General features: G+C 34.6%; 2 protein-coding genes across 2 annotated transcripts in view; both read left to right on the forward strand.

The window, feature by feature from the left end:
• The first annotated feature begins 4,348 nt into the window (after positions 1-4,348).
• LOC129804137 (zinc finger protein 85-like) lies at positions 4,349-8,282 on the forward strand. The gene is made up of 2 exons (XM_055851220.1): positions 4,349-4,532; positions 4,596-8,282. The coding sequence occupies exons 1-2, from the start codon at positions 4,411-4,413 to the stop codon at positions 5,185-5,187; spliced, it is 714 nt and encodes a 237-aa protein (XP_055707195.1). The 5' UTR covers positions 4,349-4,410; the 3' UTR covers positions 5,188-8,282.
• A 3,567-nt stretch (positions 8,283-11,849) lies between these two features.
• The window catches only part of LOC129800945 (zinc finger protein 347-like), a 6,064-nt gene continuing 4,215 nt past the window's right edge, over positions 11,850-13,698 (forward strand). The window contains exons 1-2 of the mRNA XM_055845689.1: positions 11,850-13,169; positions 13,234-13,690. Coding sequence (XP_055701664.1) covers positions 13,054-13,169; positions 13,234-13,690 — 573 coding nt within the window. The 5' untranslated portion in view covers positions 11,850-13,053. The remainder of the gene's footprint in view (positions 13,170-13,233; positions 13,691-13,698) is intronic.

Below are 13,698 nucleotides of genomic sequence, written 5' to 3' on the forward strand. Positions count from 1 at the left end.
TTTAACCCATTCCTTACCATGGTATTATACATCATACGCAAATTGAGTGATTTTAGACAATTTATTCCTGGGCAACTTTTATCCGAATTGCTATCGGGAATGGATTTTTAGTAACTTTAGTTCTTCAATTACTTGGGAAAAATGATCCGACAGAGATGAAAATACATTTTGTTACTGTTTTCTTGCTTCGCGGAAGATCATGCAAAATTTTTGCTCAAAATGGCGGACGGAAAATTCGACATCCCGTCGAATTTGTTAAAATTGGCCTTCATCCTCTTTCCTGATTTGAATTCTAGTTGCCAATTTGTTTTATTGGATAGTTACTCTATCTAAATCAATAGAGTTTGTAATGAATTAAGGCACAGAATTTAAATTCAGTGACCGTTAAGACATGTGTTTGACAGGGGCTCCCCCCCCGCGCCCCCATAATAGATAAAAAATTTTCCTTTTCAAAAAATTCATCTATTAATCTATAGGTAACTAATCCCAAAATATAAACATTCTATCTCAAGTATTTCTGGTACATTGACTGAATGGGTTAAGACTTTATTTAAAATTTATTATTTAAGATTATTTATTGGGAATCAACAAGAGAGAACGAGTGGAGTTCACTTCCCAGAGAGAATAAAATGCGATTAATCTGCCATAATTTGAAAATGATCTAGAGACCTACATACTACAGGATTCAGTAGAAGGGAACAAATGATATTAACACGAGTAAGGATAGGCCATTCAAGTATAACTCACAAATATCTCATGGAGAGGACCCTTCCACCAACATGTGATCATTGGCAAAGTGCACTTACGATCAGACACATCCTGGAGGATTGTGTTTTGTATTCGCAAGAAAGAATGGATGTCGGCGGTATCAGAATGGAACAGGATCTAGGAGACGAAGCGACAAACTCCAATATCAAAAAAATACTAAGTTTCATTGAACTAATTGGAATGAGCTCCTCCTTTTAATCTGAAAGACCAAAGAGCCGCCTCACCCCTGAGGATCGCAAAAATCGGTCAACGGACGCATATGGCCGATGTCGTCGCGCGCCTATGCAACCTCAATAATAATAATATTTAAGACATTTTAGATTGTGAAGGAGATAAGGCTTCACGAATAAAGGGGTCGGAAAGCGTCCCATGCTCTGCGAAATGCTCGAACTCATGACTTACTTAGATGCTATATCTCAAAAGTATTTACGCATAACTAATCATTTACCGGTGCGGAACCACTTGGATCTGATTCATAAATAACTCAAAAGGATTCCTAAATATAATAATAATAAAATGAGAATAATAAAATTGATTTTCTGACAAAAATTAGTTTTCGGTTTATATGCGGCTTATTACCGATAGGAGCCGGTTCAATAATCAAATTTGTTGTTCATATTAAGAATAAGGATATTAAAAAAGGATTGAATATGCAAATACTAAGAGAAAAAATATCCTTACAAAGAAGATTCAAATTGATCTACCACCCTTCACATTAATAGAAATTAGTGATAAGCCTAGATCAGTTTATTGTAGGTGAGATTCTTAACATGAGCTAACTTGGAATGCATGCAAATTCGATTTAGAGCTGAAGTTGTGGGACGCCAGTCAGTTATTTTGAATCAAAATCGTGAAATTATACAAATTTTGTGTTTAAACCAAAATATCAAGGATTTCGATGGACTGGCAGAAAAGTGATATATGGGTGAAATGTAGAACAGAATGTGCTCTATAATTTTGCCGTAGAACTTGATCTTATCGATTAATCAGAAGCCGATATAATCGAGGTTGTTTGTTTCTGAACTCGTTTTTCGACCAGATCGCCCCAAGTTTTCATTTGATGAACTTCAACTATATCAAAGAATTGTTGTATTTTGTGAGACTTTCCATTTAAAACCCTATTTTAAGTGTCTTGGTCGAGAAGAAGTAGTCAAATTGGCATCTGAGTAGTTTCAAAGCGTCATTATGGGAAAAGTCAATTTTTTCACACTTTAACGGTAAAATCAGACAGTTCGCATTATCTGATCGAAAAATGATGTATGGACGAAATGTAGACATGAATGTTCTCTACAATTATATTGAAGTAATCATCAAAATCGGCTCAGTGGTAGTCGAGATAATTGAGGTTATGTGATATTGAAATTGGTTTTTCGACTGTGGCGCTCCTGGTGTTGGTCCCACGAAGTTCAAGTGTTCTAGAAAGTTGTAGAATTTTGCGAGATCTTTCGTTTAAGCCCCCAATAATCAAAATCGGTCAAATAGAACCGGAGATATGATTTTTTGAATTTTGTGAACTTTGACCCCTCATATCTCCGGTTCTATTGAAACCACAGCGCACTTACGCCCCATTTTGGAAACGTCCTTGACTGGACTATAACACTCTAAAATTTCATTAACTTGCACAAAGGAATTTTTGAGAAAAATAAGTTTGAATTTCGATGAATTTTGACACCATCGCAGCGCCACCTGTGGTGACTTTTTGAACTTCCATCTGAAAGTGCTCATCGAGACGAAATCAAAAAGCCAAAATTTAGGTCGATATGTTAATTAGAACCGGAGATAGAGGCCGGTCAATATTCGAACTTTGACCACTTATAGCTCGGGTTAGGGGTTATGGATCGACTTAAGTATTTTTTTGTTTGATAGGTATAATCAACGGCTACAACATACTAAAATTTCAGCCCGATTGCATAAAGAATTTTGAATTATTTAACTTAGAAAATTGAAAAATCTTCTTTTTAAAAATAGCACCCCTAGCGGTGGTTTTATGAACTTATGATGTTAGAAGGGGAAGTGGCATTTCACGAGAGCTTTCCAAAAAACTTATGGCAATTTTAAGAAATTTTTCTGGACCCTTATAGCTCGGGTCAGGGGGGTCGGAGGACCTTAAGTTTGATATTGATGGAAAGCTCTAAGGCCCAGCTATAACATACTAAAATTTGAGTCCGATCGATGCCATAGGGGCGGAGCTATTGAGAAAACAAAAAAGGGGGGGTATTCAAAATGGCGGAAGGAGGGGGTGGGGGTGGCGGTCAATGCATTAAGTTGCAATTTTCATACGATATATAACCTTTACCGAAAACCGTAATTCGATATCTCTTTTAGTTTAGGAGTTATTAAGCTCCAAAGAGCGGCCGGACGGACGGGACCGGTTTTTAGCCATCCATATATTCGTGATCAGGAAGTGTCAAAACACATTCTGGCAAAATTTGGGGCCGATCGGACGACATGAGATTTTGTTAGGATTATAGTAGGTGAGATTGTTAAGAATCTCACCTAATAATGGGGAAGAAACCCGTAAGGTTTGAATTCGTACACTATGCTTACACTGCGATCTATGGACAAAACAGGGTCGGAAGTTCATCTCCATGCAATGGATAGGCACAGAATGATTCGGCAATTTTTTTATCAGCTCTCATCACAGCTGTGAAATTCCTCATCTGTTGTTCTTCTGAGTTTTTTTTTTGTCTCAATTTAACTTGTTGTAGTAGCCAATTATACGTAGTGTTCACTCCTTGGGTATCTGCTTTCTTGTTCACAGTCTGTGTTTTTTAAATTGGTCTAATGAAGTAGCGCTACAACATGAACATAAAATGGTTCAAATTGCATAGGAGGCCAATTTCGAGAAAACCTACAAAAACCGGTTTTAAACCGATTTAGAATTAGTTTTTCAAAAAACTAATAGCATAGAAATCGTCGTACGCGCAAGTAGATATCGTCGGTTGCGTCTACCTCTGTCGTATCTGCATTTCTTTTGTGTCAGCATTTCACGCAAGAGGGGACGTCTGTATTGTAGTTTTTGTACCGAATGAAGATACAAAACAAATGCAGATACGACAGAGGTAGACGCAACCGACGATATATTTTTTAAAAAATTATAAAGATACATATCTCTTTCCAAACCGGAGATATTGCGTACTACGGACGGCCGGCCGGATCCGAAAATGGCGGCCTACCATTTTCGGCATCAGGGATGTTAAAAAAACATATATGTACCCTGTGAATTTCAGCTCGATCGGAGCACTTTTAGAAAATCGGAGTATGACAATAGGTGAGATTATGAAGGAATCACACGCACACCTAAAACAGTGTGTTAGTTAATGGGTTGAAAAACCCCATGTTCGTGAATGGTCTAGCCCACATTTTGATAACGTGCGAAGATTTCATCAGTCATCTTAGAGGTCACATCGAAAATTTAAAAAAAAAAGGTAGGTCCTCAAATTTTGGAGGTCTTATGACTTTATCATTACATCAACACAACATCAACCAAAAAAGAACTTTTTTCTGTTATATTATTTTTAAGAGAACTTTTAAGAGATCAAACTAAAATTAAGAGATGTGGTGTATACTCCTTGCAGGTATAGCTTCTTGTCAATAAAAGTGCATAATGCTAAATCTTACAATTTGATTTACTTAAGTAAAATGAATATCAACACAGAAAGAGATAATTTTGAATTTGACTTAGACTACAGCATTGTAAAAGAAGAAACAATACTCCAAGATAACAAAATAGAAGTTTATGAAGAAAACTGTCAACAGAATGAGTAAGTACAAGTGAAAAATGCATTTAAAAATCAATAAAATAAGAACTATGCTAAAATTTCCAGGGATCCCCAAGACAACCAAGAGACAAAGGATATTGTCCAATTTGTAATAACTGAAGTAAATGAGAGAAAGTATAAATGCGAAATTTGTGATCAGGCTTATGCCCATAAATCGACGCTATCGTCTCATATGGTGACACATTCTACTGAGAAAAAATCAAAATGTAATCTCTGTCCAGCAGCATTTGGGAGCAATAAAAGACTAAGGAGGCATATTAGGGAAACACACTCTGAAAAATCCTATCCCTGCCCAATCTGCACCAAGAGTTTTAAAGTACTTAATTCCCTGAAACTGCATATCATTAGGCACACAGGAGAACGTCGATATGAGTGTAACTTGTGTGGACAGAAATTTCAAGATAGGAGTCACAGGAATCGACATGTAGCAGTGGTTCATATGGGCAAGAGACGGAAAAAGCCCGAAAGGAAATACAAATGTGATCAATGTGAGAAGAGCTTTCCTTACAAATGCGGATTGGAGAGACATACATCAACTGTTCACAACAATGTTAAGAATATTCCCTGTCCTGAGTGTCCGGAAATGTTTAAACACAAATCCTATCTTCAAAAACATATGAGCTTCCATAAACTGTGAGATCTGTCACATTAGAGATCTAAACTAAGACAATTTAATAAAACGCAATCCAAAAATTCATGGAATTAGCATGACAACATTTTTACGGATTAACTATAAAAATGATACTAAAGGCAAATCTTGGACTTTGGGTTTGAAAACTATTGTGTGCACTGGCATATAGATAAATAGTTTACCAGTAAGGGTATTCTGTACAGCATGACAAAGTCATATGACAAATTTAAAAATTTTAATATGGAAAATTAGGAAGAACTAATCGAAAATCGTATTAATATCAGTTACTAAGAGCTTTATAGCGATCCTTGCAATGGTCATTCGATGCTCACTATGCTTCAATGTTGTCCTGCTCCCATACCATGAAAATTTGTCATGACATTGTCACATTGTTACCGAATACCACGTGAATTATTCTTCAAAAAATCATATTCGTTGTCTGTTTCATTAATTTGCCCCTTTTTGAATGAGTAAACACTTAAGCGTATACTTCGGGAGAGAAAGTTTTAAAAGTAATTAACAAGTAAAAGACCTCAATGTGCTCTTTATTTTTAGTCTGGGAGAGTTTTCAAGGCATATCATTCGGTCTTCACAATAATATTTATATTTCTCAAGTTTTTTGTAAAAAAATATTCTAGAAGTCTTGATTAACAGAAAACAAAAGGAAAATTGATGTTACGTAGTTCGATAGAAAAGTAATCCCTTAATAAGATCAAAGGATATAAAGTTATGGAAGATTTTGAAAGTCTGAATTGTATTAAGTATCTACCCTTTTGAGAAGTGTTTCATTTTATTCCATACCTATTCAACCGAACAAATATATAAAACGTATCTCTGCATTAAATTTCATTTATTAATAAAAAATGTATTGCAATTTAGTCATAAAAATAATAATCATTGAATAGACAGTGGCAGAGCTATTAGAGATTATCTTAGAATTTTGGAAGGATTTCCATTGGGGTTTCCCTAGGAAATCCAGTAAGAAGAGCGCCTATGACGCTCTTCAGTCACTGGGGATAAAATTCTGATAGTCTGAGCGCAAAGACAACTCTATCTTATCAGAATTTGGGAGGATTCCTGGAGCAAGAAAAAAAGGGCAGAGTTTTTGCCTACTTACTTGTCCTTTCCACTACTGCATCACTCTTGTGAGCTTCTATGCATAAGCCGTAGCTAGATTCTGTGGAAAGACGCGACTGATTTATTTTCCACCAAATCAATTAATTTATATTACAATATTTCATAGTTCTAAAGAGGTAGGAGAAAGTACAATTTGATACACGCCTACTGCAATTTGGGAGAAATGTGACAAAATATAATGAGAAAGCAATTTTCTTCCCCTACTTTTCAAATACACTGTACGTTTTTCCACAATTGCCCTATATTCTTCCAAATGTAAACAATGAGAAGTTAGTATGATTTACAACTTTTAGAAAGGAATAATAAAAAGAAAAGGATTAAATATATTATAAAAGTTATTCATGTTCACAGTCGTGAACACATTAAAAAAATATAAAATGAAATCATATTTTTCAGTAAGCTTTGAGCCAAGAGAGAGACAAGTTCATTAAAATATTTCAATTCAAATTAAATAAGATTATAGTAAGGCCATGTAACTCCGACGATTGCAAAACTCGGACGCCGCGACCGATTTAACTCCGATACATCCACTTAAAATATAATTTATATTTTTATTTCTGTAATTAATTACTGAAGTATCATATTATAACTATTCTACTTTAAGAAAAACCAAAAATTATATTTTTATCGGTTTAATAAGTGGGTAAGAGAAATATTTTTTAAGCTCGGGTCAGCTGGGTTGTGTACTAAAAATTTAATTTCTGAGAAAATTTTGCTGTTGACAGCTCGTCGCTGGAAAAAGTTTAGTGTTTTTTCTATATAATAAAACATTATTTGCAATCAAAATTATTAATAAAAGTTAGTGTAGTTATTGATCTACAAGGTGAGTAAGAGTTTATTGATAATATAAATAATTCATACAGAAATAAGTGATTTTTGTGAATGTTTACATTTCGATGTATGTCGGATGCGGTGAAAGTCAATGTTTTGGTTCAGAATTTGCATTGTTCAGGACTCTTTTTCTGTTTCAGATGCCAAAGGGAACAAAAGAAAAGACCTATAAGGACAAGCCCGACTCTAAGGAAGGTATTAGGAATGCCTTGCAGTGTGTACGAGATGGTTCTACCATAGCATATGCATCCAAAACATTTAATGTCCCAAGAACAACACTGCACAACAAATTGACCGGCAAATACCCAGAGGAGTGCCCCAATGGCAGGCCAACAATTCTTTCAAAAGAACAGGAAAAAGAACTTGTCAAATGGATCCTGGGATGTGCGGATGGCTGGCATCCCATCGGGAAGGAACAAGTTCTGGACAGCGTTAAACTCATCTGTGAGGTCTACAAAATTCCAAACCATTTTACAGCTGGAAGACCCGGAGACGTTTAGTTCAGGAATTTTCTTAAGCGTCATCCAGAGCTCAGCATGCGCAAGCCAAAATCCTTCTCATTGGAAAGAGCTACTGTTACTGCTGAAGACCTCACGGAATGGTTTCAGAATTGTCTTGGATATTTCACAGAACACAACCTTCTGAGCATTTCACCAGACCGTGTTTTTAATTGCGACGAAAGTGCCTTCTTTTTGACACCGGAAGATGGAAATGTCCTGTCCAGGAGAGGTTCACGTGTAGTTCCATCTCTTAAAAATTCAGGACCGAAGCAATGTATCACAGTACTCCTCAGGGTGTCAGCTACTGGCGAACTTGCTCCTCCAATGGCTGTTCATAAAACTGACATTACTCCAAAAATTGCCATTCACAACGCAGAAGGATGGAAAATGGGAACGTCACCACAGAGTAGAGATGTGCGCCAAGCCGATTTTAGCCGCTCGGCGCGAGCCGCCGCGATTTTTGCTTAGCCGCCGCCGCCAAAAATTTTTAATGCGCGCCGCGGCGAATTTTGTTTATATTTCAATTCAATTAAGTAATTTTTCTGACAATAACCATAATAAACAATTTTCATTCTTATGAAAAAAAATGTATATATAGTTAGGATAGTTAGTAATTATACTATCTATTGTCAAGAAGCTTTTGCTTAAAAAAATTTGGATATAAGGTAAAGTATCCTGGAGTCGATCGCCTCTCGAGTAGACCACCCTGGGGTCCTCAAGTCGACCGGTGGAAATATTTATTTAATTTATTTGCATTTACAATAATATTTAGCGAATGATTTAACATCATAGGGCCAATTATTTCATAATTAATTCAAATCAGTGAAAATATCATAGAAATTGACCATAAAACCCTGAAAAAAATCATAAAAATACGGAGCGTTAAAGTATTTCTTAAAAAAAAAAATCGCAATTTTTCATCAAATTATGGCATACTTTTTGATATTCTTGACTTTTTTCTTAAGGAATTATTTCAATTATTACCCTTACAGATTACTGGAGAATTCAAATTGTTACTTGTGCAAAAATTTTACTTCCATGACTAAGTTGAAGATTAATTTTATATATTATATTAAAATTGAAAGTGCATTTCAAATAAATTGTTCCTCAATTCGACCGGTCGACGAATCATAGCAAGTGAAGCTTTTTTCACTTGAACGTTGTTCTATACTTCCGAATGAATTCATAAAAGTGAGTTTCCCTATTTATTTTATTGATTAACTAAATTTTAAGTGGTATTCATGATGTATTAAACAAGCCAAAGTTAAATCAGTGACTTTTTAGTTTTGTGATTTGTTTAATTTTAAGAAAAATTGGTGGTCGAGTAGAGGAACCCCAGGCGGTCGAGGAGGAATACTGATATTGAAGTGGTCGAGTAGAGGAACACTTCGCACTTTTAAAACATTTTAACTTTTCCTAATGTAAAATTATATTATGACTAAATGAAGTTAACAATTAGATAAGAATCTATTCTATAGTTTTAGGCAAAAACCCTATCAAAAAACACAAATTATAACTGTTTTTTCATAATTTTTTCACAAAATCTATCCTTAAGTGGTCGACATAGGATACTTTACCTTATTATAAAAAATAATAATAATAAAAATCATTCATCAATGCGGTAGTTTGAAAATTATTCACTTTTGTGCTGCAATATTTACTAGATAGCAAATGGCTGAACATCTGCAAAAATATTATGGATTCCTACAACTTTTTACTTTACGATTACGTATAAACATTAAAAAAAATAACTTTAGTATGAGCTCTTTCTTGTATTGATACTGTACAAACGAGCAGTAAAACATCAAGTTTGAGAAGTGACTAAATTTACAACTTTTAAAAGCAGTAGAATTTTCATGAAAGTTTCGATCTTTATGGATAGAAAAATTAAATCCATTTTTGGAAATATTTGTATTTTTTACTTATCAAATTTAATTTTTTGCTGACCAAATAATTTTAATAGTAATAGTAATATTATTAGTAATATTATTTATCATTGATTACGTTCACCAGTTTAATTTTTATTGATGATTTTCGGTTCGTGAAAAGTGTCCCGTCGTTAAAGGGTTAAGATTTTAAACATTTTTTTTTAAAATAATGTTTTAATCAAGTGCATCGAATTCAACATTTCTTACCAAATATTTCAACTGTTATCAAATTTTCATCGAGAAATATTTTTGTTTGTAGATAAACAATTTTTCTATTGGATATTGAATTTAAGTTTATAATTCCAGATAAAATTATTTTCATTTTTACGTGTCTACGGATTTCAAAAATTTTTGTTAATATTTTTATTTGAATCTGTCTTTTTGTAAAATCATCAAAAGTTGTGCCTAAAGTTGACAGATTGTTTTCTATCTGTTTTGTTGTTACTATTTTTTTTTAAATAGATTTCCATGATTAGTAATTCTAGCAAGAAAAAAATTTGAGGAAAATCGATAATTTATGTGGATTGTAATCGAAAAATATTAAGGAAAAAAGTCTGGCGCGCCTAGCTGAGCCGCAGCCGATTGCTTTAGCTGGCGCGCCGGCGCGCAGCCAGCCGCCGACAATTTTTAAATGTTAGCCGCCGCCGCCGAAATTTCTCGGCGCACATCTCTACCACAGAGTGGCTGGATGGATGGGCCACTTTTCTATGCTGGTCTTTATTTCCCGAAAATTGTTTTCCAACATTCAGAGGAGTCCATTATCAATAACCAGCACGATCAGGCCACCGACAATAATCCTTCAAATGATCCAGTCATCCCTGGAAACCAACTCTCTGCAACTTCTGAGACTCAACCGATCTTCGACACACTAAAACAATGCTATTTCTGGCCAGGAGAAATTCCAAAACGTCGTCAGAAGAAGAGGGTCAAAGCCAGCAATGTCAAACACCAGTATATTGTATCTTCTGAGGAAATTATCGCGGAACAGGAGGAAAAATTGAGGCAGGATTTACAAAAAAAGAAAGAAATTGCTGAACGGAAGTTGACCAGAGAGAGGAACAAAAAAATAAGGGCAGAAGAAAAGGAGATAAAACTAAAGGAGAAACACATGGTAAAGGAAAAGGCTCAAATGCCAATTGAAGCTGAAAAGAAAAAACGTGGAAGGAAGTCAGTCAAGAAAACCGAGAAAAATCAAAGAATTGAGTGCAATCTTAAAATAAATAAAAATATATATAATTAAATAATAAATTAATGAAATGAATTGATGGAATAAAACTCTAAAAAAATGTTTTTGAAATAATATCTTCTCATTTTTATGCATTAAACTTTTCCTTAAAATGAGCATCCGAGTTTGATCGAATTCAACGGAGTTACATAAAAGCGTCGCAGTAACATTCTTGCGCATATATTAATATTATCGTAATTTTATTAATTTTCATCAATATTATTGCTAAAATTCTATTTCTATTATGATTCTAAATTAAACAAAGAATAATTCTATTGATTTGGAATGGGGAAAAAATATTTCATCAGTCCAAAAACAAGCATTAAAGTCGCACTCTATGAAAAGTATCCGGATTACCTCTCTTTACTATATTATGCCCAACGCACAATAACCTTTGTTTGTAAATATGTGTTTCGTGTGCTTCAAAATTTCCTATGAGAGAAAACGAGATAGAGTGCCCGCTCTCTAATCCGGATCGGCGTAATCCGGACGAGTTCCCGATGGTTACATATAAAATAATTTTGAGGTCATGTATGCATGTGTGTTCAGCAATGAAAATGAATTATCTTGTTAAGTTTTTGTTTAATAAATCAAGTATAATAGCATAGAATTCTTTAATTATGTCTTTTTAATCTTTTTTAAAACTTTTATTCTATTTCTACAAAAAATCTTGTATTATATTTTCGAGACGTTGAACAAATTCAAAATATCCATCCGGATAACGAAGCGGACATCTGTCATATTGTCTCCCAATCATCCGGATTACAAAGCGGTCACTGTAACTAGATTTCTGTTTCATTCACTCACATTGAAATGTCAAAAACATGTTTACAAAACAAAAGGCATTGTGCGTTGGGCATAAACCTGAGGAGCTGTAAATATAAATTACTATACCAAAAATAAATATTTATACTATACACAAGTACATACAAGTGGTCCGAACTGGATTGCACTATCATTAATTAATATTACACGTAAATTTATACTGTTTTGGCTCAATTTATAAGATTAGGAATAAGATTCTTGGGGTGTCTGGTTGAAAATTTTGTCTTTCCGGCCATTTTTTTTTTAATCTAATGATGAGTCTTATCACGGTAGGGTTGTCTTACTTAAAAACGAAACATTGTGTGATGAAGGACAGCATTAAGGCTCCTTTTTTTAGGCTTTCTTACTGCAGACTGAGGTTATAAAAGTGCTCATCAATCCGGAAGAACAGAATAGACCAGATTTTTTTTTGGAGTATCAACAAATTTAATTTTACAATTACTGTATTAATACAAAAGAATATCAGTTGGCCAATAGGTTCCTTTCTTTCAATCTACGGCTCAACAATTTAGCTGCATCTTTGGAAAGGCCCAAATCCCAAGTCAAATCATTAAGTTCAACTCGAGAGAAGGGCTGAGGTGCATTACCCACAGTGAAGTTATATTTGATGTCAGCCTCGGAAACTTCTGAATGTTCCGAATCTGAAGACTCTGAAGGCTCTGAAGAGATGACTGGTGGCAATTGAATTGGAGGAAAAGGTACTGGCACGTCAATTCCATGAGGAACGGGACGTATGACCGATGAAATGTAATCAGGATAAGTGATTAGCCTTTGATTTTTGCGATTGTACCCAAAGGCATGACAGGAACAAAAGTAACAATCATCAGGATGTTTTTCCGGCTTACTCCATATCATAGGAATTCCAAATCGTAAAGCAGTCCTTTTTCCCTTGTACCATGAGATTAAATCATTAAAACAAACCTTACAAACTTTATGAGGAGCCCATGATTTGTCCTGATTACAAACTTTCATGCCAAAATACGCAAGATAGAGTTGTTTTACATAGTATGTTATTCTCGTCAAACTTTGTTTAACAGCACAATACTTTCCGCATATGTAGCAAAACTTATCTGAAAAATTTTCACAACTTCCTGAACCCGAAGCCATTATTTAACAAAATGCATCGAGAAAAAAGCAACCGAGAAGTGTCACAGATGTTTTGTATTTAGATTTTAGAATGATGTTCCGAGAAGAAGCGCAGAAATTCACCACAAAAAGCATTTCTATGGTAAATTTATTCTTAAAAATTTCAAAAGAATTAAAGTAAATTTTAAATTAAGAGATGTGGTGAATACTACAATATTATCGTAAATTAAGTTGTCAATGAAAGATAGTAATGGGAATAAGGCTTTAACACACCAAGGAAATTTTTTTTTCAAAAAACGTAAATAGTGTGCAATGCTAGGCCTAACTTTTAAATTTGAATATGGACACTGAAAATCAACAAGACGATGAACTCTTTGACTGCAGCATTGTAAAAGAAGAATTCATCATCCAAGAGCAAGAAACAGAAGTCATTGAAAAGACTGATGAACAGAATGAGTGAGTAATATAGGTTTATATCTGAAATCAGAGAATAAAAATTTAATAACTCTAATATTTTCAGAGATCTTCGAGATTTAGAGAAGAAGCCAGAAGTCGTTCAATTTGTAATTACTGAAGTTAATGAAAAAAAGTATAAATGTAAAATTTGTGATAAAGCCTATGCCAAGCCATCGACACTCTCAGAACACTTGGTTACTCACTCTTCTGAGAAAAATTCCAAATGCAATATCTGTCCAGCAACCTTTGCGAGCGACAGAAGACTCAGGAAGCACTTTAGAGACAAACACTCAGGGGAAACCTATCCCTGTACGATATGTAACAAGATCTTCTATGCGGCAAATTCTCTGAGGATGCATCTTCAGAGGCACACGGGGGAAAGGCGGTATGAGTGTGATTTTTGTGGACAGAAATTCCAAGACGGAAGTCACAGAAATCGCCATGTAGCAGTGGTACATTTAGGCAAAAAACGAAAAAGCCCCAGGAACCGATACAAGTGTGACCAATGTGAGAAGAGTTTTACATATAA

Source organism: Phlebotomus papatasi, chromosome 2 (genome assembly GCF_024763615.1).
Source record: "Phlebotomus papatasi isolate M1 chromosome 2, Ppap_2.1, whole genome shotgun sequence".
NCBI lineage: Eukaryota > Metazoa > Arthropoda > Insecta > Diptera > Psychodidae > Phlebotomus > Phlebotomus papatasi.

Excerpts from the sequence above, each read along its gene's own strand:
- LOC129804137 (XM_055851220.1), top strand. The coding sequence starts at position 4,411 with ATGAATATCAACACAGAAAGAGATAATTTTGAATTTGACTTAGACTAC. Across the intron at positions 4,533-4,595 it reads GAAAACTGTCAACAGAATGA|GGATCCCCAAGACAACCAAG; the intron begins GTAAGTACAAGT and ends TAAAATTTCCAG.